Source organism: Hoplias malabaricus, chromosome 15, assembly GCF_029633855.1.
Source record: "Hoplias malabaricus isolate fHopMal1 chromosome 15, fHopMal1.hap1, whole genome shotgun sequence".
In the NCBI taxonomy this organism is placed as follows: domain Eukaryota; kingdom Metazoa; phylum Chordata; class Actinopteri; order Characiformes; family Erythrinidae; genus Hoplias; species Hoplias malabaricus.
Window position 1 is genome coordinate 28,717,543 of NC_089814.1, and position 24,572 is coordinate 28,742,114.

A 24,572-nucleotide genomic window follows, 5' to 3' on the forward strand; every position below is an offset into this window, starting at 1 on the left:
ATGCATTCGTGTAAATGTCTATGTTCAAGCCAGTTTTTGAGATTAAGACCTTTTTTGGGTGACAGATACACATAAATAGGAGACACTTCACAAATGTAAATAAAATCAATGAGTTGTAATAATATATCATGGCGTTATTTTAAAATTAAAAACTTACAATGTGGGGCAGCACAGTGGTGTCGCAGGTAGTGTCGCAATCACACAGCTTCAGGGACCTAGAGGTTGTGGGTTAGATTCCCACTCTGGGTGACTGTCTGTGAGGAGTTGGTGTGTTCTCCCCGTGTCCGCGTGGGTTTCCTCCAGGTGACTGTCGGTGAGTAGTGTGGTGTGTTCTCCCTGTGTCTGTGTGGGTTTCCTCCGGGTGACTGTCTGTGAGGAGTGTGGTGTGTTCTCGCTGTGTCTACGTGGGTTTCCTCCAGGTGACTGTCTGTGAGGAGTGTCTGGCGCCCCCTCCAGGGTGTATTCCCGCCTTTGCACCCAAAGATTCCGGGTAGGCTCTGGACCCACCGCAAGCCTGAACTGGATAAGCGGTTACAGATAATGAATTAACTTACAATGTTTGTGTACTGATATTCAGTCATTTGTAGTGATTAATAACTACCTATAGGGGTCGCCATATAACAGGGGACACCTAGAGTAAAGGGTCTAGAGGAAACAGGTACAGGCATATATAAATGAGGTAAGTATAAATAAATGTGCTCTGCTAAAGAAATGAGGATGTTTGTCTCTACTTCTTGACTCAAAAGAGCACAAATAATACAATGTGCACTGTAGAAGCATTATTAAGGAACTGCCCACTCCAGAAATGAAAGAATTAAGCCATGTTCAGATGGGATAAGATTTACTTAAGGAGCTGGGGTACATTATTCAGTAATATTTCTGATGGATTCCGTCTGGATAAAAAAAATCATGGTGTCAATAACAGAAATTGATTCATTGCCACACCATTTTCAGCACTGCAGTGACATTGACATTATAGGGAAATGTTTGTGTGCATGCTTTTCACAGCAAAACATTTCTTCTGGTGTTTTTAAACAGCCATAAACAACATAGTCTGTTACTCCTTCATAAAAGATACTAGGTGAGATGATGATCCTTCATACTTTAATTTTATAACTGTTTACAATTATATAATTATTTACAGTTTTTTTTATGGCTGCTAACAAGCGTTGACCAATACTTACAGTTTTTCCCAAACATTTAAACACATTTCCTGAAACTTGGCATAGTTTTTCAAAACTCTAAACACAAACTCAGAAGAGTTTATTACTTTGTCAAAAAGCCACAAATCTCTGGCAAAATGAAACACAGCACTCAAAACCATGTTCTCTATCCTCAAAACTGATTCCTTTCACTAAAACACTACACACAGCTATCATATGCTCATCTCTTACATCAAATAAACACTGATATGACAAATTCAAAATACTAACATCAAACGTGTATATGTATGCTTTTGCTTACAGTATTTCTCAGTTGTTTTAGAGCATTTCTCAGATCAGAATTGAATTTCTCAAAATGACTTGTTCAAACACAACATGCACATGCTTTGGCTACTGTAATCATGTAGATGATTTTGTACAGCTGTCTGATCTTTCTTACATTTTCAGTTGCTTTTATCATGTTGATCAGAATATATTAGACTGGTCCTCTATTGAACAGTTCAACACCCAAAACATCCAGGCATTTGTTCATTGCATAAGACAGTACACTCAAATGTTGATCCATTCGTCATGCGCTGTGTAGCATATTTTTACATTTCTGTAGACATTTTTGATAAATGTCTACTGAACTGATGAGTAGCTCTCAGGTGAACCATGACTTTCACTGATAAAGGAGAGTGTTCATCCACCAGTTCTCTGAAATAGCTCAGAGGTGCATCTCATGAACCTTCTATTACTAAATATCTATAGACAGAGAACAACACAGTGTTACAGTTTCAGACAACAGAAGAACAATTAAATAACCTGGGTCAACAGCACAACTGATGTCTATTGAGGCTGGATAAGACATTCAAAAAGATTTGTTCCATGCTGCATTGCAAAGGAAGATATCAGATGTGATGTCGATGAGAATCTGTGGCCTAAAAAACTGGAGTGTCAGGAGGTCCAGAAAGACTCCAGTGTAATTCCCTATGCAGCTCTCTATATATACATCTTTGCGTAAAGGGTGTTTCCCATGTTGACATTACTGATTTGTTTTGATTTTATTTTATTTTTTTATCAATTGTGCTAAACAACCCTGGATTAATGGTTACATACAATGAATGAATTTGTGCTAAACAGTCGTCTTTCTTTTCTGTATCATAATTACAGAATTTGTTGCTGACCAACAGTAAAGAGCATGAATGTAAATCTGGTCCAGTCTCTTTTAGTAAATCTCTCCCCATACAGTAATGAAACTATGAATTTTATATGCACCTCACAATAAAAATGCAGCCTTGTGCAGTCACATGGAAGGAAACCCAAGCGGACACGGGGAGAACACACCAAACTCCTCACAGCAAATACCAAGTCTTTGTTTCAATATTCAAACAAAACTTTCTCTACATACACTAACCCTATCAGAACAGGACAAACTTGCCTCAGAATTGAATCATTCTTTCAAAACACTGGCACATGTTTTCTATTTATTAGGACCATATTGTCAATCATAGCAAAACAACTCTCAAAATTCTAACAGTTGATGGCATTACAGAAACAGTATTACTTTCCATGCTTCAGTTCTACCAGCACACAACAGATGTTATGACACCCACTGTCTTTTTCCTGGAAACCACTACAATTTTTTGCTTTAGTGTCCAATGTGTGCATTTGTTGAATGACTAATATTTATTGTATGTTAGACAAAAAGAGTTCACGACAGACTTGGTGTCTCTTTGAACTTGGTGTCATACTGTTGATACATTAACTTTTTTTCAGAACTGTGTGCATAGTTCCATTTTTTTCTGTATACAATGGAGAAAGACTGTAACTCTCACACCTACAGACACTTTTGAGTTGCCAATCCACCTACCAACGTGTGTTTTTGGACTGTGGGAGGAAACCGGAGCACCCGGAGGAAACCCGGGGAGGTGTGTTTTTGAACTGTGGGAGGAAACCGGAGCACCCGGAGGAAACCCAGGGAGAACACACCACACTCCTCACAGACAGTCACCCGGAGGAAACCCATGTGGACACGGGGAGAACACACCAACTCCTCACAGACAGTCACCGGGAGCGGGAATCAAACCCACAACCTCCAGGTTGCGTGCCGCCCTATGCTGCCCTAAGATAAACATATAGCGGTTGTGTGTCTGCTTAATCAAAAGCTTTTCAAACCATGGAATTAAACCTTAATCCCCATTGGTTTAAAACAGTTTCAAGTTGTATATGGGATGCAATTGTGTAAATATATTCCAGCTGGAATTGTAATGATATGTTCAAAATTACATATTACAATTATGTAAAACATGTTTATTTTTAATTATATTACTTTGTGTTAACATATAATTTTTCATATTACATCTTAATTAATCTCTCTTTCAAATGGAATCAACTCACTCTAGGCTATTCTGAAACAGTATGCTCACATGAGAGACTTGTGTAATAAGATTGCATTAGGAATATTTTTTGATAATAATTGCAAAAGCATCATTCAGATATCCAGGATTAATTCTGCTGTTCCTTTGTCTTGTCAAATGTCATCAATCATATCACTGATATCACTACTCCAAGGAGGTTCTAGTCTAAAAGAACATCCAATCAGAATGAAAAGAATTACCTTCTTCTACCCCTTAGGACCCATCAGGCCTTCAAGGTGGGGTTCCTGAAACCTGGTTTAAAAATCAGTGGCACTGAATCTTTTCAGTGACGTTTTTCAGTCATGATGTCTTAGAAAGTCAGTCAAAAGAAGCAAAATAAAAGGGACTCTGATCTTGGAAGTTCAGCATTGCAGAAATGAACTAATTTAGAAAGCTATAGTTTAATCCAGCAAAACTCAATGCCACGCCCTGAGCATGAAAGAGACCTCAGGCCTCTGACCCTCAAAATGGTGGGACAAGAGCTTCAGGATCCTGATGGAGAATGCCACATGCACCCTCAGAATGATCACCTTCTGAGGAGGTGTCTCTGAGCAAAGGCCCAGGAGAGACTTGCATGGACTTGGCTCACCCAAGTAAACACGCACCCTCAGAATGCCACCTACTCTAACGGAGTGGTCGCTGTGTCCAAGGCTGTGTCTCTGACCAAAAGCCCAATGGAAGAAGAATGGCCGCTGCTGCAATGCTGCAAGGCCTGTGTCTGCGAGAAGCTCCAAAAAACCCTGCATCTTTGAAGTCTTCTTCTGGCATCATTTCCACGCCACTCAATGGACATGTAAGGTCACTGGTTAAATTATTTCATAGATTTCAGAGATTGGTTCTGAATGTTTTGCTGGGATAAACTATAGTCTTTTTAGAATTTAGGGTAGTTATAAAATTCCCCCATATATTAATCTCCCTCCTCCCTCATGTATCACTGTATAATCAATATTGCAAGCTGAAATTGTATGTAATGTCGCCCAACATGATGGCCTACTTGTCCAATCTGAAACGGGACAGGTAAAGACACAACATATTATTTAATGGCTCCCAACCATGGGGCTTATCAAAATGATTTAAAGAATTAATTATTCATTAAATAATAATTTATTATCACTGACTCCACTACACAGGGCACTGATGGAAGAATGGCTGTCACATGTTCCTGCTCACCTGCCTTGTGATCAATTATCTACTCTCCATTCCCAGTATCTGATATACCTTCACAACACATCTGTGGCCCCTGTCGTAACAATGCAGCAGCTCCTGGATCTTTAACGTGACTTATTACACACCTTTACTAAAGACCTCCATTATAAACCTCCTTTGTGCGTCTTGGTTCCTTCCTCCAGCTTCAAGGGAGCTTTTCCTTGTCACTATTGCCTTTGACCTGCTCACCTGTGGTTATTTACTTCATTTTTGTTTTTAGTCTTAATTTCTGTAAAGCTGCCTTGTGACACCATCAGGTTGTAAAAAGTGATATACAAATAAATGTTATTTGACTTGTCTCTTTGGACACCTGCATCCCCACTGGTGGAATAATGATCCCGTGTGCAGGAAAGCAACTACCTACTGAGAAGCTGATGTTGCCCTTTCTATGAAAAAAAGTCCAAATTTAAATCCTTGTCTCTTGCTTAGCTGAGTATATCTTTTTTCTCTGATAATGAAATCACTCTATTTATTAAGTCTGTCTTTGCTATCAGTTGTGTGATAGAACCAATCCTTGGTTATATGTTTGTGTGTGCACCTTTTTTTGTACAGAATTATAACTTTCTGGTCAGATTTAACTTCAGAGCAAAGAACCTTCAGTGAATCAATAAGCATGATAATGAATAATCAATTCTAGCTAATTTTTTATATGTAAATTTGCCCAACATGAAGGCCTAATTGTCCAAGCTGAAATGGGACTGGTAAATGCAGGACAAATATATTGTTCCTTGGAAATATTATTTATTATCTCATACACAAATTTTATTGCTAGGCTATGATATTCAGACCTACCCCAACATTAATCCAACAGAAACATTTACACACACCACAATGGTTTTCTGTATTCAGGAGTAAAACCATTGGTTGAACACTAACTCCTAAATCTAATTGATAACCTACACTGACAGCTTAATTAACTGTTGTTGATTCATCTGTCATCTTTTTTTCACATTTGGCCTATATATTATATACCTGAGTAAGAGATATATGCTTTCATTTCTCATTCTTTGTAATATCGATAGACTCCTTATTATGCTTTCCTCTAAAAGTGTTGAGATACTGGTGCATGCTTTTAAGAAATCCAGGTTAGTTCATTAAAATGTTCTGACTTAAAAAGCTCTTCACTTCAACCATTCAGAACTCTGCTAAAAGAATGCTAATGTCCATTAAGAAATCTCCTCACATTACTCCTTGTGCTTACCAGTTACACTGGCTACCAGTTACAGTGCATGATCATGAAATTCTGCTATTAGCTCTCAACTAAGGGTTGTTAGATTTGTAGTGTTGACTTTCTACATCTATAAATCTTGTACCTCCTTATCTACTTACAATGACTAGTTGAAAAAACTTTGAAATTAATATTACCACAGTGTTAGAAATGCATTTCTGGTTAGGTGTATGTGCCTTGTAAAGTAACCTTGAGTAAGTGACTTTTGTATAAGTTTAGCTTATAATAATTTATTATCATTTTAATTTAGGAACAGTGAACAATAAATAAAAAAGTACTGGCAAACAAACTGAGTCTTTAACTGGACCCCATGACACAGAACTGTAATCGCTGGCTGCTGCTAAATCTTCAATAAACAAGAGTGAGGAGTTCCTTTGTGTGTTAATACCTTTTATGGTATTTGCTTTTATATACGGCATGTTAAAACATTGCTATAGCTTCCACAGTACCACTTAGGTTTTATTCTGCAAACATTCCAAATGTGCAGGCACAAAGCTGTGGCTGGAAGGATCAGGTCATTTCCAGGTTCCAAGATGGGACAGCGTGTACCTTTTTTTTAACTAGAAAGTTTTTTTCTGTTTTTCTACAATTCTTATTCATAGGTTTTCTGAGCAAATTGTTGCCATTTATTAGTCAGAATTTTCTCTACCATCAGTCTGGTGTGTTTACAAGTTTTACATGATTGACCCATCAACTTTAATTTGAAATGTCTGAGACGCATGATCAAACAGACAAAGGCACATTTGTAGGACAAATAATTTTCAAAATTGTCAGTAGATGCTTCACGTATTGGCAGTTTGTTCACACGTCATTTAGGTTATGACCAAAGTATAGAAGCATATAAAGCTAACTGCAAAATAAAGGGAATTTTATGTTCAGCCATTTTTGTTCTGCTGTCACTCTAGTCCATACCCTCCTGGAACAAATTGAGGAAAAAGTCTGAAACTGAAAAAAATGGTCTGAAATGTAATTTATTGGTATTTTGCAGTGAGTAATGTTTTATTTCACTATTTCAAAGGACAGTTATGAATAATTACTATTTTTTTTAATAATAACTGTTTAAGTGATAATGAAAATATTTCAGTTTTCCGTATATTCCGGAAGAATGCAAGGAAATAGAGGAAAATATTTTTATTGTGGTTTAAACATTGTGTTGACGCCAGATACTATTGAATGTTAGAAATATTGCTTAATTGTACGTTTTAGAACCGTAATAATAACCTTAATAAATCTTAACATCAAATCACTGCCGCCTTCGTAGCATAAAATGTGGCTTGTTTACGTGGCTGTTTCGCTGAGGCTTGCTGGCCTGTTTATAGTTGCCATGGCGTCGCGCGTGCGCGCACTCCTGGATGTGAAAGAGGCAGCAGCAGAAACTCCTCCTCGGTCAGGCGGAAGGTTTTATTTAACCTCAGAACCAAAAAGAGCGTATCTCATTTTAAAAGTGCCCGTAGTTACAGTTTTATTGACTCTTGCTTGGGAAAACGCTACACTGTCGTTCATAGCACAGTTTTTGTTCAGTCATGACACAGACTGTAACTTTGAAAGGACCATCTCCTTGGGGTTTTCGACTTGTTGGCGGACGGGATTTTAGCAGACCATTGACGATTTCGAGAGTAAGTCAGGTTTACAAAACCGTTTTTTTCTGCTTCCAGATGTCCAATAATGGACTATGTGTATAAAAACTAAGCTAGTTCTGTTTATATTATGTTGTTAGCATATTTAACTTTAGATTTTGTAAGTAAAGGAAGTACGTAAATAGTATTTTAGAGATTCGATAAAAGGATAAACCTTTTGCACTATCTTTGTATGTTAGTGGCTAACAAAGTGATGTGTTTCACAAAGTCCATTTGAACGAAGCACTTCAAGAGTTAAATGTAATTTCGTGAAACAGGAGCTTCACAAACCCTATCTACCATTTTCTGTACGCATGGTTTGGCGAAAAATATCTATCTTACGAATGTGGTTTTCTGTGCTGTGTAGAAAAAATATTAACGTAAAGGAAAAGGCAATGATTTTATTATTATTATTATTATTATTTTGAGCTATCAATTGCAGGAGCTACATTTTCAAGGAAATTGCAAACCTATTCCAAGCAGACTAGAATGTAACGGTCATAACAGTTGCCTGGAATTTTAGTTTGTGGAGCTGCTGAAATATTCCTGGTGTCGTCATCTGCCGATACTCCCAAGACCTATAAATTAGCAAAATTTGAGTATAAGGTTTTTACATATGTATACTTCACGGTTATGTTAGTATGCTGGCGATTTTCATTACCATGCCAAAAATAATCAATTAAGACACTTTCAAAGCTGTACAAGATGCACATAGAGACACACTGATGGTAGAAAATAACTTGCTCTTAAACTAAATGCTCTTAATTGTAGTTTTTTTTTGCTGCAATGTTAATACTGAACTATTCACATAGTTATTAGCCTGGCCCAGACCCATGAAAGTGTCTCCCCTAAAGGCCTCAGCATGCAACTTGCAAATGAATTCATATTGTTTACTGAAACCAGTATCTCTACAAACATTCTGCTGAAGCCATAAGTTAGTCAGATCATTTTTTTTCTTCATAGAGTTCACAAGAACAGATTTTTAAGATAATTTGGTAGATGTGGTTATGATATTTATTGTTTTGCCAAAATTGTTAAAATTAATAGGGATAAAATGGGTAGAGTAAAGCTGCTGTCACACTATAACACCTAAGACTTATGACACAAACAGGCTAACTCACCAAGGATTTAAGAATTAAGGGGGAAAAAAAAAATAAAAAAAACAGGACAGCTGTATACCGTCTACTCCAGCTTCCTAACAGACTGAGATTTAATGGCACTAGTGTTTATGTACACTGCTGTAAAGTATTTGACCCCCTTCCAATAGGGATGGGCGGTATCCACATTTTTCCATACCGTCTCAAAATATTATCGTGGTATACGGTATTACCGTGGGGAAGGGGTGCTCTGTCAGGCTGCGCTGAGCCTTATATCTGTGAGCACAAATCGAGTGGATTTAGCTAAACACATCCCGACAGTGCACACCGACACACATGTTGATGATAAATAAAAAAAAAAAAAAAAACACTTTTCTGAGAGGTGTATTCCCGCCTTGCGCCCAATGATTCCAGGTAGGCTCTGGACCCACCGCGACCCTGAACTGGATAAACAGTTACAGATAATGAATGAATGAAGATATACATTTTTCAAAAGGTTTATACACATTTTTATCACACCTGTGACCTCCTGGATGAGATACTGATGCCATTTGTGAATAATGGCTATTATTGTGATTTGCTGAAATCCAATTCTGAAATGAAATCAAAATCTGTAAGCCTTGCCATACTGGTAGCTTATTTTGTGCCAAGACAGTGAAAATAAACAAAACAAAACAAAAAAACATTTACAAATAAAAAAACACGAATAACACAGTTATTCACACACAGTTCTTTAAAAATCACCACTCTCCAATTAAAAACATGTACCTTGATTTTTGTTGATTTTTAATTTACTACATTACTTGAACAAAGCAGCTCTCCTTCACATCATGTGAAAATTTCACAATGAATGAACCAACAGAAATGCTCCAAAATTACTTGGAATAAAAAGCATTGTTTTCAGGTGTCCTGTTTAGGACTGTCATGATAGCCTTTTTATTAATTTATTTAGTGGCCAATATGTTATCCAAGAAATAATTGTGATAAACGATATTATTGTGATTTTAAGACCATTTTATTACACTTATTTAATGATGTCACAATTTGGACACGGAAACCAAGGAAATGGAGGCTTATGCTGAGACGAGTAAGGATTTTTTAAACTCAGGGAAGACATTTCACAATGAGTGACAAGACAGAACTAAACACACTGAGAACATAAAGAGCAACACAAGGATCTGCACCTGTGAGCCGGTCACATTATAATTCACAGTGATAATTCACAGGTGCAGGGCAAGGCTAAGGTAACAGTGAGTAGGGTAAAAACCAAGCAAAAGAACACATCCTAAACAAATACAGATCCTGACCAATAATAATAATATAATAGCATATTAATGCAATGTCACCCCTTTAATGGAGTAATTAATGTAGTTATTAAAATTATTCAGACATTGGAATTGGAATATAAAAAATGTTTAAAGATCCTAAATAAATTAAAACACTATTATCTAACAAATAAACATAATAGCCCCAGAACAGAAAGACCAGAGAAAACCAGAGTGAGTGGCTAAAATATAATTATAAAGCATGCAAAAAAACAACAACAACAAAAAAACAATGAACAATGCTGAAGTCAGCAAATATTACTGAGGAATGGTCTATACATTGTACAATATATAGATAATGAAATTATTTTGACAGGCTTAGTCTTCTGTAGCAAACACCTATATACTGATCTTCAAATTTATGAACCATGTGACTTGCACTAGGCATAAACCTTTAGGGTGATTCGCAACCAAATACAAACTGACTTGAATGTTTGCCGGATACATCATGCCTCAACATTAAGTGGTGCTGTGGGTTCATGCTGTCATTGGGCTGAATTCTGACTGAATTCTACAGAGAGTCTGGTACCTTTCACCACTTAAAATGGCCAAGAACCACATACTGTTGCAGGAAAAGGACCTGACACATAATAGGACCCATCACAAGTTTGCTGCTTTGGCATGACTTGTAGAAGGAGGCAATATTCTATTGATAAGTACCAGAGCCAGTACAAAACGGTTTATCCATGCATATACATGGATGTACATATAGCCAGAATGCAAAATATATCCGAATGTAACAGGCAGAATCTTGACAGTGAGGCCAGCTTATCATACTAAAGGTATCAGACTCTCTGTCTACTTGTGAGTGGAGCGTCTGTGGCTGAGACAAAGGCATTACACAGTATTACTGCATTTTAAAAAGAATATACACAACCTTGAATCTGGTAAATCCATATCTTTTAAAAAGAGCTGGGTTATAAACAAATCAAGTGCTTGCAGAGCTGGGTTATATACAGTTCATTATGATGACAACCCGACCAGTGAAAAGCATTGCATTGCAAAACTAAAAGGCTTGCTAAGGAAAGTAAATATTTGTTAGGGTCAATAAAACTTTGAATGTTCAAATGTCTTAATCTTCAGGTTAAACCCTCAAACCCCTGGAGAAGGTTTGCACCACAATGAAATGTGTGTAACCCACATCAGTACACAGACAATTAATGATTAGTTTATACCCCGATTTTGTTCAGAGAACTGTTTCATTTATTGCTTTTGAAAACATGGGACAATCACAGTATGCCAAATACTGATGAGAATGCAACCTTTGCACAGTTTTTTTGTAGTGTTAGTTCCATGTGTGGGAGTTAAATTTGAAAGCTGTATCCTGTTTTAAAAAAGCTCTACTAATATATTTTATACCCATGTGGTATATTCAATACATAATTCTCTGTTCTGCGGCGACCATTAAAGGGCAAACCTGTAATACTGCTCCATAACCCAAACGGTAAACATGCCATTGGTTGTTTTTGTATTAATCAGCTTCACATTTTACTTATAGATTTTTCCCTTCCACCTTAAATGTAATTTTGTCACGCCCTCGTCTCGTCATGTCTGTTTTCCCGACCATGTGCTCGATCTCAGCACATGGCTTTGTTTTGTTGTTGTTCTAGTCCCGCCTTTGTTCCATCTCCTCGTTTGTCTCATTTGTTACCCTGCCCCCTCATTATCTGTCTCAGGTGCGTCTCGTCTGTGTTTTGTATTTAAGTCCCCTTCCTTCACTTCCTTTTGTTGGTCATTCATTCTTTGTACCGTGTCTAAGTCGGTTATGTTATCAAGTCTGTCCTTCTTTGTTTGGTTATATTCTTTGTAAATAAAGTACTGTGTTTTAGCGAGTGCGTCCGCCTCAGTCAGTCCACCCCATGAGCCTGACAAATTTTAAGAGGCAGATAACACATTGTTGTAGAGGCAACAACAATTATTCTCCACACAAACAATGGCATGGTCCATCTAAAATGCACAAACTGATGTTCACATCTATTATTGGCTACAATAATCTTTTTTGTTTTTTTCATATAAAAAACACAAACAACTTGTTTATATCCCTAATCTGTCTTCATTACGTAAACCACACAAACCACATCATTTTAATGTAATCTGCTCTCAAAAAATATTATTGTAATGCCTGCGGAGTAAAAGAGATGCGGGGACAGAGGCATAAGCAAAAGGAAATCAAATTGATCAACTACTGATAGCATTTTAAAGTATTACCAGCTAAATGTCATTAAGCTACAGTGTAACAATATCAGACTTGATGCACTGTGTTAGTGTTGCTAAGTCCAATTTCTACTCCAGTGTAATTGATGGTGGTTGGGTAATGGTGAGGGGTCTGAGGCTGGCAATAGGTGGAAAGTGGATTAGCAGCAGCCTTGAAGTCGAGATCTACTGAGCGCTGGTCCAAGGCAACACCTGAGGAGAGAGCATAAGCTGGAACTTAGGGGCTAGGAACAGCGTGGTTGCGAAGATGAGAGGTCAGGTTGAAGGCCCACAGCGGCTGGAGGAATCAGTACTGCGAACAGGACCATGAGAGGCAGGGTGAGATGCAGTCGCTAGCAGAGAGATGTAAAATAAATATCCTCTGTGGCACAAGCTGGAAAGTTAGAAGCCAAGAGCAATGTGAGAGGGTGAATTGAATGAAGGTGTCAAGTGCCTGAATGCTGGGTAGGGGGGCTGGTCCAAGGCAATGCCTGAGAAGAGAGCATAAGCTGGAGCTTGAGGGCTTGGAGCAGTGTGGTTGTGAAGAGAAGAGGTCAGGTTGAAGGCCCACAGCAGCTGGAGGAATCAGTGCGAACAATACCATAAGAGGCAGGGTGAGGTGCGGTCGCTAGCAGAGAGATGAAGGATGAAGGTCCTTGGTGGCATGGGTTGGAAAGTTACAAGCTGAGAGCAACATGGCTGCCAAGAGGAGAGAATGGGACGAAGGTCCATGGCAGTATCTGATACAGAGTGAGAGTTGAAATTATAAGATCGGAATCGGAAAGGCGTAATCGGAAAGGAGGGAGGCTGGGTCAAACGTCTGTGGTAGGAGAAAGCACGAGTTGCAAAGCTAGGGCTGGCAGCAGCTTAGCTGCAAGCAGAGAGGCAGAAAGTAAGATCCAGCAGGAGAGAGTGCAAGCCGTACAGTGGACGAAGGGCGCTGTTCTGAGGGGGAAGGCATCGTGAGGGGGAAGGCATAGATGAGGGTCCACAGCAGCTTCTGAGTAGAGAGCACAAGCTGCAAAGTTGGAGGCCGACAGTGTGGCCGCAAAGCTAGGGGTTGGGACGAAGGCATCAGAGAGGAGAGCTGTAAAGGAAGATGCAGGATGCAGCAAAACCACTAGGGGAAGGGGATTACAGCTAGAAGCTGTAGAGTGTGAGCAGCACGGCAGCACAGGGGAGGGTCTGTGAGGGCATGATAATCCACAGGAGCATCTGAAATAAAAGCATAAGCTGGAAGCCGGAGGGTGGGAGAAGCACAGCAGCCGAGGAGTCGGGATGAGGGTCCGCAGCAGCACCTGAATAGAAAAGTGAGAATTGTAAAGTTAGAGCCAGGGTATGGCACAGTTGAAGAGGTTGAGATGAGCATCCACAAAGTACACAAGCTGCCGATGTAGAGGCTGGTAAAATGAGATGGTAGGATGGGAGCAAATCTAGGATGAGGAAGCTGTGCAGTGAGGAGACTGCATTGAGTGCCTAGAGTGCTGAACAGGAGGCAGGCCCGCAGCAGCAGCTATGGAGGGATGTGGGCTAGAAGGTGTGAGGCATGTAGCTGCAGTTGTCACAGGGGTAGAGGTGGGATGATGAAGGGAGGGGTGGGATGATGCATAGAGACAGATGTAGAGGAAGAGAAATGGAGGGGTTGGGATGATAAAGGGCGTGGTGGGATGATGCTTAGAGACAGATGTAGAGAGGAGGAGCAAAGGAGGGGTTGGGATGATAAAGGGAGGGGTGGGTTGATGTGTAGAGATAGATGTAGAGGAAGAGAAAGGGAGGGGTTGGGATATGTGTAGAGAGGATAAGAGAACGAACAAGCATGGAGGACTGCGTCTAAATGGGTCCAATGCTATCAATCAAGGCTATGTTCAGAGGGAAGGAGGAGCCAATTCAGAATGAAGGCTTAAATGTACTGCCTGATTTCTTTTCCAATATTTTCAAATAGGACCATCTTGGTAAACAGTGTAGGTGAACTAGTGCCCTGGGATGTGCATAAATATTGCAGATTCCAAGCCATTATCTAATGCTGCTCAGGTAAATATATTATTATCAAAACAGCCCTCGAAGGCACCAATCTGTGAGACAGCAAAGACTATAAGACATTGAGGCTAATGCCTCAAGCTTAGACACAACCAAGAAGGGTAACAGGAAAATGAAGAATGCTCCAGCAGGGGGCGGAGTCAGAGATAGGAGGTTGTGACATCATCACCTGCTGCACAGGGGCTCCGTAAACTGGCAGAGGGGTTCCTCTCGTTAGCTGAGTGAGCGAAGGGGACGGCATTGTCCCTCCTTGCCATTGAGAGGAGGAAATGGGAGGCTCAAGGCACTGCAGAGCTCGTAGAAGTGGAGCAGCAGCAATGATGATGGTAGATTTGCATTCCCCAAACACGAGGCAGTCCTGTAGCAGCGTAGCCGGAGATGAAGGTAAGGGCAGATATGTCTACTTGGTTGTGCAACTGCAAGCCTAGGGGCTATAACAACAAAACAATTGTTAAGCTTCTCAGGATTGTCTGATTGACATGACGATTGGTTTGCATCCTGAATCAGATTCTATGACAATGAAGTCAATATCAAAAAAACATGTCCACCATCGGCCAATCAGATTTCAGCAGCTGTTTGACAACCTTAACAAGGTCCAATCATCATGACACTTGAATGGTATGTCCATGGCAGCACTGCCTAAGCACATTAACAAAATTCATAACAATAGCCACTAGGGGCGCAACTCAAATTTTCAACAGGGAAATATGAAATATCTCAGTGAAAACTAAGCATATCGACAAGCAATGAGTTTTACAAAATACTCTGCATAGTGTCTTACAACTTTGCAACTACAACTATTGTCAAAAAAATGAAGTTTGTCCACAACAGTCAGGTATGTGACAATGGAGCTTTTTGAACTCCTCCCTGGACATTTGTCCTGTCAATAAACAACTGGTATTTTTGCAGTCTGTATAGACTGTAGGTAAATAATTATCAAAAAGTTTGAACTTTTAACACGCTGTTGCGGCACTTATTCAACAAATATGCATGGGCGGAGCTCGATGCACTCTTTGAACTGAACTCAAACAAAACTTGGTACAAATGTGTATGTCATTACTCTGAAGTAGTGTGCTAAATGCGATCAAAATGCAGAGAAAGGGGGCGCTAAAATTAGACAGCAACTGGCTGCATAAGTTTTTTATTGATTACACCGCCACCTAGAGATGCAGTACCAAAGGAGCTTGTGCATTTTCACAACACATGGCTAAAGCATTTTTGAGCTACAGCTGTTTTTGTGCAAAGTTTAGAAGGCAAGCTGCACAGCAGATTTTAAGCAAAGGTTGGAATCACACAGTAATGAAAGTTCCACATTTTTTTGATAATTATTAAAGTTCAAGTTCTTAAAATTCTCATGATACCACCTCCTCACACACTAACTGTCACCTCTCCCCTCCCCCCTGCCAGTGAGAGAGGGCCAGAGAACACAGACACATAAATGCTGATCTACAACAATCAACCCTAACATTATGGCCAGCTCCTTATTTCTACATTCACAGTCCATGTTTTCAGCTCCACTGTCCACAGCAGCACTTTGTAGGTCTACAATTACAAAAAGTATGTGTGTTTAACAAAGTGGACAATGAGTGGACACAATAATTTAAACCCCAGCAGCTCTGCTTTGTCTCAACTGCTTGTGCCAGTGCAACATACACCACCATCACTTCAGAATATACTTCTACCATTAGAGAGAGGGGTCCACCTCTTGCTCTGCATACTTTCATTGCTCCCTTTCTCCCTGTTCTTCAATGGTCAGGAAGCCCACACTGCAGGTATGATTTATGTGCTGGGGTTTTAAACCCCTTAGCATCACTGCTGGAATGAGAATAGTCATCAAGCCGACAGTGTCCTGTGTCCACTGATAAAGGACTAGAGGACAGTCAGCACAATTTGTGATGCAAGAGATGAGCTACTGGTTCTGCCTTTATATCTATAAGTTGGACAGTGAGTTGACACAGGTGTTAAAATCTGCAGCAGCACTGTTGTGTCTGATCCACTCATAAGAGTGCAACACACACTGACATATCACCACAATGTCACTGTCACACTGCAGTGCTGAGAATGATCCACCACCCAAATCATATCTGCTTTATGGGGGTCCTGAACATTGGGTGAGAATCCAGAGTGAACTCTGTGCTCTATGCTGTCTCTGTAACCCAAGCCTGTCTGTCTGCAGACCAGAAATTCCCCCACTCATCCTCTACCCCTCCCTCTTACAATGCAGTTCCACAGAGATGCCAGAACACCAAGGATTGCATATAAAAATACTACAAAAAATATCTAAAGTGTGGCTTCTGTATCAGGAAAGGTCATCTGCTAACCTCTTGCTCTGCAAAGATTGCTTGCTTTCACCATGGTCTTCTATGGTTAGGACACCCACACAGCAGGTATGACGTGGAGTTTTAAACCCCTCATCATCATTGCTGGGGTGGCACGGTGGCGCAGCAGGTAGTGTCGCAGTCACACGGACCTGGAGGTTGTGGGTTTGATTCCCGCTCTGGGTGACCCTCTGTGAGGAGTTGGTGTGTTCTCCCCGTGTCCGTGTGGGTTTCCTCCGGGTGCTCTGGTTTCCTCCCACAGTCCAAAAAAAAAACAAAACACGTTGGTAGGTGGATTGGCGACTCAAAAAAAAGTGTGAGTGAATGTGTGTGTGTGTATGTGTTGCCCTGTGAAGGACTGGCGCCCCCTCCAGGGTGTATTCCTGCCTTGCACCCAATGATTCCAGGTAGGCTCTGGACCCACTGCGACCCTGAACTGGATAAGCGGTTACAGATAATGAATGAATGAATGAATGGATTGAGAATAGTCCACAACCCAAACACATGCAGCAGACAGTCCTGTGTCCACTGATGAATGACTAGAGTACAAGCATCTCCACATCATATGTGCTCTTTGGGGGTCCTGAACATTAGGGTGAGAAACCAGGGTGAAACTTCAAAGTGAGTTCTGTCCTCTATGCTGTCTCTGTTATCCACTATTCCTCCATCTCACACTACATGTCCACAGAGACACCAGACCACCAAGGACTACCTTAGAAACACTATAAAAGCTATCTCAGGAAAGGTAATATGCTAACGTATTGTCCATCTTCCAGCGAATACTTGCTTGGACCCCGTGTATTGCCGCTTGTAGGTATATTTCAACTATATTTGTATGTGTCGAAGATTTTTCGATCAGCCTACTGCTAATGATTATCTCTGTCTTACATAAGCCACATAAACTTCCCCTGGTGTGCTCCAGGCACCTCTGCATTTGGCGCAGGTGTGGTATTCTTTAACTTCTCTATTTCTTTGGCTTTTGTCAGATAACACCTGGGAGTAAGGCAGCTTTGAGGCACCTGTGCCCTGGAGACACCATCCTTGCCATCAATGGGGACAGCACTGAGACTATGACACACATGGAGGCCCAGAACAGCATAAAAGCCTGCACAGAGGAGCTTGTGTTAGACATCAGCAGGTATTGCCCTGAAGCAACACATCATGAAGAATTATTATTTTGAATATTTAGAATCACTAAGCATCTGTATGTATGTAAGGCAATGCCAACTGTATTTTGGACATGGTATTCACATTTGAGACAGATAGAGCATTGAGGTCATTATCAAATATTTAATATCTTGAATTCTGGGTCCACGTTCAAAGATGATGTGGAGAATGTTTACATTTTCCATTTATTTGCTCTTTGGGAATACAACTAGTTTTGCAGAAAAAAAATAGTTTTGTGAGCCATGGAGATTAAAAGCATAAGTTGCTGAATCAGAGGACTCCTCTTTCCATAGAAAACATTTTGACATTTAATTGGGTTGTGAAATCAGCAGCTGGTTATTGTGTCAGGGATTGGAAATAAAGATGACATTAAATAAGATTTCCCAGTTGCTTATATCATGAAGAGCAGTCACTTGTTCACATAATAACCTTGCCATATTTGGTAAGTGCACTCTACCATGTTTCCAATGAAAAGCCATAATAGTACATTGCCATATTTGGTAGGTGCAGTTTATCCTGTATTCACTGAAAAGCCATGGCCTCTTTAAAGAACTCCCATAACACATTTGGACATGAAAGGTGCAATAATCAATATTTTAAACATTATTACAGTGAAATTATATATATATATATATATAAATAAAAAAGCCCTCTGTGTGTGTGTGTGTTGTTCTTAGCTTAGTTGTTCTGTGCTGTTCTCCTAGTTTTCATAGCCAAATCAGCAGTGCGTGCACCTTAGTCCTGCCCCGTGGAACGTTTGGTCCAACCCCACTTTTAGTTTTGCCCTCTCCAAGAGACAAGATACAATGTTGTGCATGCATTATTATTATAATTAAAATAATGCAATAAAATTATATTACTAAATATTAAAATATTAAATATTAAAATTAAACAATGGTCAAATATTAGCAGTGTTAATAATAATAATAATAATAATAATAAAAAAACTAGAAAGTGCAGTTCCTGCAGAAACTGCAAGTGTGATTGCAGCTCAGCAGTGATAGATTCTCCTCATTATATCTGTACAGATCAAGCACAGGAATTAAAGGAGTACTGAAGCAATTATGACCTTAAGAATATTCCTTAAACTCCTAAATAATTCCTAATTCCTAATAATTCCTAAACATGCAGTACCAAAACCATGCACCCAAATCCATGCACAGTACTTAGATATTTTATCTACAGTCCTGCAAAGTTTGGTATTTCTAGCTGAATGAGGAAGAGGAATTTAATTCAAATGAATATAGAAGACCCTGAGCCAGGCAATACTCCTTACTACAAACTCAGCTCAAAATTAAAAGAGACATAGTACTTTAGGCAAATGTTATTTTAAGCAACTGTATATGTACAGTAGGGATGGACAGTAAACATGTTGTTTTCATATCATGATACCATCCACTCATAAGAGCGCAACACACACTGACATATCACCACAATGTCACTGTCACACTGCAGTGCTGAGAATGATCCACCACCCAAATCATATCTGCTTTGTGGGGGTCCTGAACATTGGGTGAGAATCCAGGGTGAAACTCCAAAGTGAGTTCTGTGCTCTGTGTTGTCTCTCTAACCCAAGCCCCACCTTCACCTGTCTGCAGACCAGAAATTCCCCCACTCATCCTCTACCCTTCCCTCTTACAAGCCAGCTCTACAGAGACACCAGAATCAAAAGGATCACATATAAAAACATCCTAAAGTGTGGCTTCTGTATCAGGAAAGGTCATGTGCTAACCTCTGCTAAAGATTGCTTGCTTTCACCCTGGTCTTCTATGGTCAGGACACCCATTAACACCATCTTAAAAATATTAAGATGTTGTACACTATTACCAGAGAGGGTGGGTAAAACTCATGTCTGAGAAAGCAAAGTCCAATGACTGTGGCTGGAGGAACATAAACACAAGGAAATAAGCAAAATAGGAAAGGTCTTTCAGTGACCAGCAAAATTAAAGTGAGCCAACAGGGCTAAACACCAAAAGCACAGATCATGTTCCAGTTAACTGAGGCTCAAATAACACATATTTAGTCAAGTGAAGTCAAATTTATTTGTATAGGGCGTTTTACAACCTGATGGTGTTACAAAGAAACTTTAATGAAATTGAAAATTAATGGATTTGAATAGCGATAGACATTTTGACTGTTTAATTCCTGGCGGAGGGGAGTTCCAATGGCATGGAGCAAATCTGGAGAAGGCTTGGTCTCCGAAACTGCACAGGTTGGAAGAGGGAATGCAGTTGACCAGTAAACCAGTTGACGAAGATCTGAGAGTGCGCTTAGGTGTGTAAGGTTGAAGGAGGTCAGATAAGTAAGAAGGATCTAAATTATTGAGTGTTTGTAGGTGAGAAGGAGGATTTTGAGCTGAATACGATATTTTGGAGTTGGGTGATGTGATAGTGGGACCGGGGGTGGGTGAGGAAACAAGCAGCAGAGTTCTGGACAATTTGAATTTTATGGAGTAGTGAGAAGCTAATGACATTGAGAATAGTTGAGACGGCTGGAGATGAATGAATGGATGAGAGTAGACGGAGAAAGAGATGTACAGATTTTAGCAATGTTACAAAGGTGAAAGTAGGAGGTTTTTATAATGTAACTAACATGTAGAGTCCAGTATGACACCAAGATTTTTGAACACAGGGGAGGGTGACATAGCAACATCACCAATTGAGAATGTGAGGGAGCCAGTTGTATCAAGGGTAGATTTGGAGCCAATGAGTATAAGATCTGTTATATTTTATACATTACTGTTAAGCATCAGTGAATTATGTGTCATCTAGTGCCTGATATTAGAGAGACAAGAGTTCACAGTTGGAGAGTGGTAAGTTATTGATAGAATTGGTCTGCAGGTGAATCTGTGTGCCATCAGCATAACAGTGAAATCCAAGATTAAAATGACAAATAATCTTGCTGAGGGGAAGAATACAGACAATAAAATAATAATGGGACGAGCACCAAAATACCATTCTCATCCATCAATTTATTATTATTATTATTTTTGGGGGTTTTGATTCAGCATTTACACATATTTCCAGTTCAATATATATACATATCAATTTTCCCCTTTTCCCTTTATCAAAACACAAAAACAGCAGGAATTGTACAAAAAAAAACAAACAAAAAAAACAAGCATATCAACACTTATGATTAACATTTAAGTCCCCTGCAGTCAGTTCCAGCATTGTTAATTCACAGAGAAAAGTCCAAGCCAGCTGGCATGTCCAGAACTGGTTGCCATATCTTGAAGAATCCTTCAATATAATCATGAAGGGTGTGAGTTAGTTATTCCAGAGGGATTATACTCCATACGTCTTTGTAAAAATCATCCAATTTTGGGTTGTCTGAAAGTAAGTTTGAGAATAGTTTTTCTTGCTATATATAACAGTATTCTAATCAATTTACCATTATGGGTGTTCGTTACGTTGTCCACTTTGGCTGCTAAAATGCAGTGTGGAACTGATAATGCCAGATCATAGCCGATCAAGGTCTTCACCTCAGGCTTAACTTATTTCTAATATTTTTGTATACTTTCAAAATGTATTTTTATAACTGATGTCAAAGTCTTTTCTTCTATTTGATATTCTAAATCAATCTGCCATTGCTTTCTGGTATGATCAGCAGAGTAACCAATATTTAAACCAGCATTTTATATACATGAGAAATTAATCTTTCTGGCGTGTGTTGTATCAAAATGTCTTAGAAAAAGTATATGCCAAATATATGCCAAAACCTAAAATCTAAATCCTGGCACGAGGAAGGAAAATCTGGATTTCTCAATATGGGAGACAGAAGTAATGAATGATTTTTAAGTTTGAAACAGATCTTTGTTTTATTCTAGGTATTCAATGTGGCAATAAAGCTCTAAACTCTAATTTTGCCTTTATATAAATGGAGAAAGTCTTTAATGTCAGTAGGCCCCAATTTCTCCATATATGTCCATGTATTTTCAACTTCGGGATTCACCCACTGATATATGTAACGCATCTGTGCTGCCCATTACTGCAACTTTGTGTTTGATACTCCTAATCTCTCTGTAATTTACTGATTTTTATTCTACAATTTTTACCCTGCCAAATAAATTATTAATTATTATTAAAATTATTAATAATTATTAAAATCTAAATCTGTAAAAAAAAAACCTGTTGGGAATTGAATTTTGCCGCATCTGTAGAGGATAAAGCCTAGGTATTACCTGGGTATAAACCTAGGTTATATATTCATCTTTCATATACTAATCCTTCCTAACCAGGAAACCGGTAATGTCCCCCATCTATGCAAGTCTTCTTTAATGTGTATTAACACTGATTCAAATTAAGCTTAATCAATCTTGGAATGCAAATCCTCTAGATGGAGCAGGGTTGGACATAGTGCCAATGGGAATAAGCAATCAAACAGACAATGAATAGAAGCATCTATATAAACTAAATACAGAATAACATCATCTGCATACAAAGAAATTTTATGTTCTGTGCCTTTAACACTAAAGCCTCTAATCCCTGGGATGCTTCTGATGAACTCTGCTAGTGGTAATTGCTAATGAAAATAGAAGCGGGCTCAGTGGACATCCCTGGTGCATTCCACGCTCAAATACAAAATGGTCTGAGCAATAAGAAATTAGAAAAAACATTCAACCCTATCAAATGCTTTTATTGAGTCCAATGAAACCACTAAACCCTATGTATTATTATCAAATCAAATCAAATCAAATTTATTTGTATAGCACTGATGTTGTCACAAAGCAAATTCACAGAATTCCAGTAAAGAAAAAAGTTTTAACATGAAAATATAAAACCCCCAAGTGAGCGAGGCTAGGGGCAACAGTGGCAAGGAAAAACTCCCTCAGAGCTGAGGAAGAAACCTTTGGGATTGTCAAAAGCGGATTACTGCCTTTCAGCGTTGTTTGTTAAAAGAAAAACAAATCCACATTGAACACACATGAAGTCAAGATATGACCAACACACAAGCCATCATGTTTGAGGATTTTCTTCCAGCAATCCATCCTGACATCCATGAGCCTATGTGGTATGGAAATTATCGAGTGCCGGACATTGAATATATTCAGATTGACACAGGTTTGTCAATCTGTTTACGGGTTTGTAAACTACAGCTATGGTGAATCGGCGGTGTTCGACGCAGTATCAGACAACAGTTTGCAGGATCAATATGGTGCTGATCTTGGATGTATGGACATGACATACCTGTATTTTTTCCACTAGACTCGGCGGATGGTTTGGAAGAGTTGATTTCTAGACAACTGACACTCGTCAAAGCTCCTGAAGACAATACTATGTCAGATCCAATTGATGAAGTGGATGGACAAGTAAGCACTACAGCGCTAAAACTGATAAAGTCCGCTGTCATCGTAATCCTACAACACATCATACACAACAAACTGAAGGAAACGTGTCTTGGATGTGAAGTGGTTCACCCCAGTCAACTTAGACATTCGTGCCCGTTTGAGCTGGATATCTTCTTTTTTGAGAATTCAGCAGATATGCGTGGGTCCGATTGTTAAAAAATAAGTCAGGTTTGGAAGTCTGAAAGGCATTTGTGACTATATTAGAAGAAGAATTAGCTAGAGTTAATTATTATTAATGAATTATTATGCTCATTGACCTGCTGTAGGTTCTTGGCTCTGAAATTGAATATGACCCAAAAGTAATAATTGTTTTTTTAAGTGTAATATTGAATAATGAATATTGATTATATATTCATATAATAAAATGTAGTACAGCACTACATGAGGTAGGAGGGAGATTACCGTATTTTTCGGACTATAAGGCGAACGTAAAAGCCTTTAATTTGCTCAAAAATCAACGGTGCGCCTTATGTGGCTGCGCCAAGTCAAAAAGTTTCCGTGGGAACAAAGCGAGATGGCCAAAGTTAGAGGTCAACATAGAACAGTGGGTCATTCAACAGAGAGCAGCTGGTAGAAGCGTGTCTACAGTCACTATTCGACTCAAGGCAGTAGCAGAGGCCCTTCTTGGTGCTTTCGCTTTATGAAAAGGTGTAATCTCTCCATACGTACAAGAACTACCGACTCACAGCAATTGCCAAAGGATTACGAAGAAAAGTTAGCCCTTTTCAGAACCTACCTGAGTAATGTTTGACTTATCTGTCCGTTTTTTTCCCGCTTAATTGGTGTGCCTTACAATCTGGTGCTCATTATTTATGAAAACAGACATGGCTATTTATAGTGAGCCTAATGATCCGGTGCGCCTTTTGGTGCAAAAAATACGGTAATATATGACAACAGAAGAGACAGGCATGAAATATAAACCAGATGTTAGGAATCCCGTCTTGAAAGCCTGATTTTTCTCAGGGATTCAGGATTGGAGCATCTCTTGCCTCTAATTGGATGTTCTTTTAGACTAGAACCTCCCTTAGTAGTGACACCATATACCATGGTTTAATTCCATGGTTTGAAAAGTTCTTGATTAAGCAGTTTTACAGAGAGCATAAGTTGATCCTTGGAATGTCTTTGTCATCAACAAAAATTCCTCTCTTGACCCTATTAGAGAACTTGGGTCATAAACAGGGCCTGGAGTGGCCTGTAGTGTTGGTTTTACAACCCTCTCTGGGTGCTATCTCAGATTCCAATCTGAGCTGGGGGAATTGGGAATGTCTCTGACGACCAGTCCAGATTCTAAGTATTAAAGGCCTAAAAAAGTCAAATTTTCTTATTAGAAATTAATGCACATTCATCATACTGCACTACAAATAACAAACTGTCAAACAAGCTATTAGGTTTTAAAATGGAATCTTTCATCAGACTGGCCATGGATCCTGAACGCTACATTTCTTACTATCAAAATCAGTCCAGAGGTCACAT

The 24,572-nt window shown here is 39.3% G+C and overlaps 2 protein-coding genes across 4 annotated transcripts in view; one reads left to right on the forward strand and one right to left on the reverse strand.

Moving 5' to 3' along the window:
• LOC136668150 (prolyl 4-hydroxylase subunit alpha-2-like) overlaps positions 1-334 on the reverse strand; it is a 79,977-nt gene extending 79,643 nt beyond the window's left edge. The window contains exon 1 of the mRNA XM_066645475.1: positions 158-334. The gene's annotated coding sequence lies outside the window, so the exon portion shown is untranslated. The remainder of the gene's footprint in view (positions 1-157) is intronic.
• Positions 335-7,383: 7,049 nt separating this feature from the next.
• pdlim4 (PDZ and LIM domain 4) overlaps positions 7,384-24,572 on the forward strand; it is a 73,590-nt gene continuing 56,401 nt past the window's right edge. For all 3 annotated transcript variants that reach the window (XR_010795559.1, XM_066646747.1, XM_066646748.1), the window contains exons 1-2: positions 7,384-7,612; positions 17,569-17,720. Coding sequence is in view for 2 of the 3 variants with exons in the window: in XM_066646747.1 (XP_066502844.1) it covers positions 7,520-7,612; positions 17,569-17,720 (245 nt within the window). In the remaining variant the exon portion in view is untranslated. The remainder of the gene's footprint in view (positions 7,613-17,568; positions 17,721-24,572) is intronic.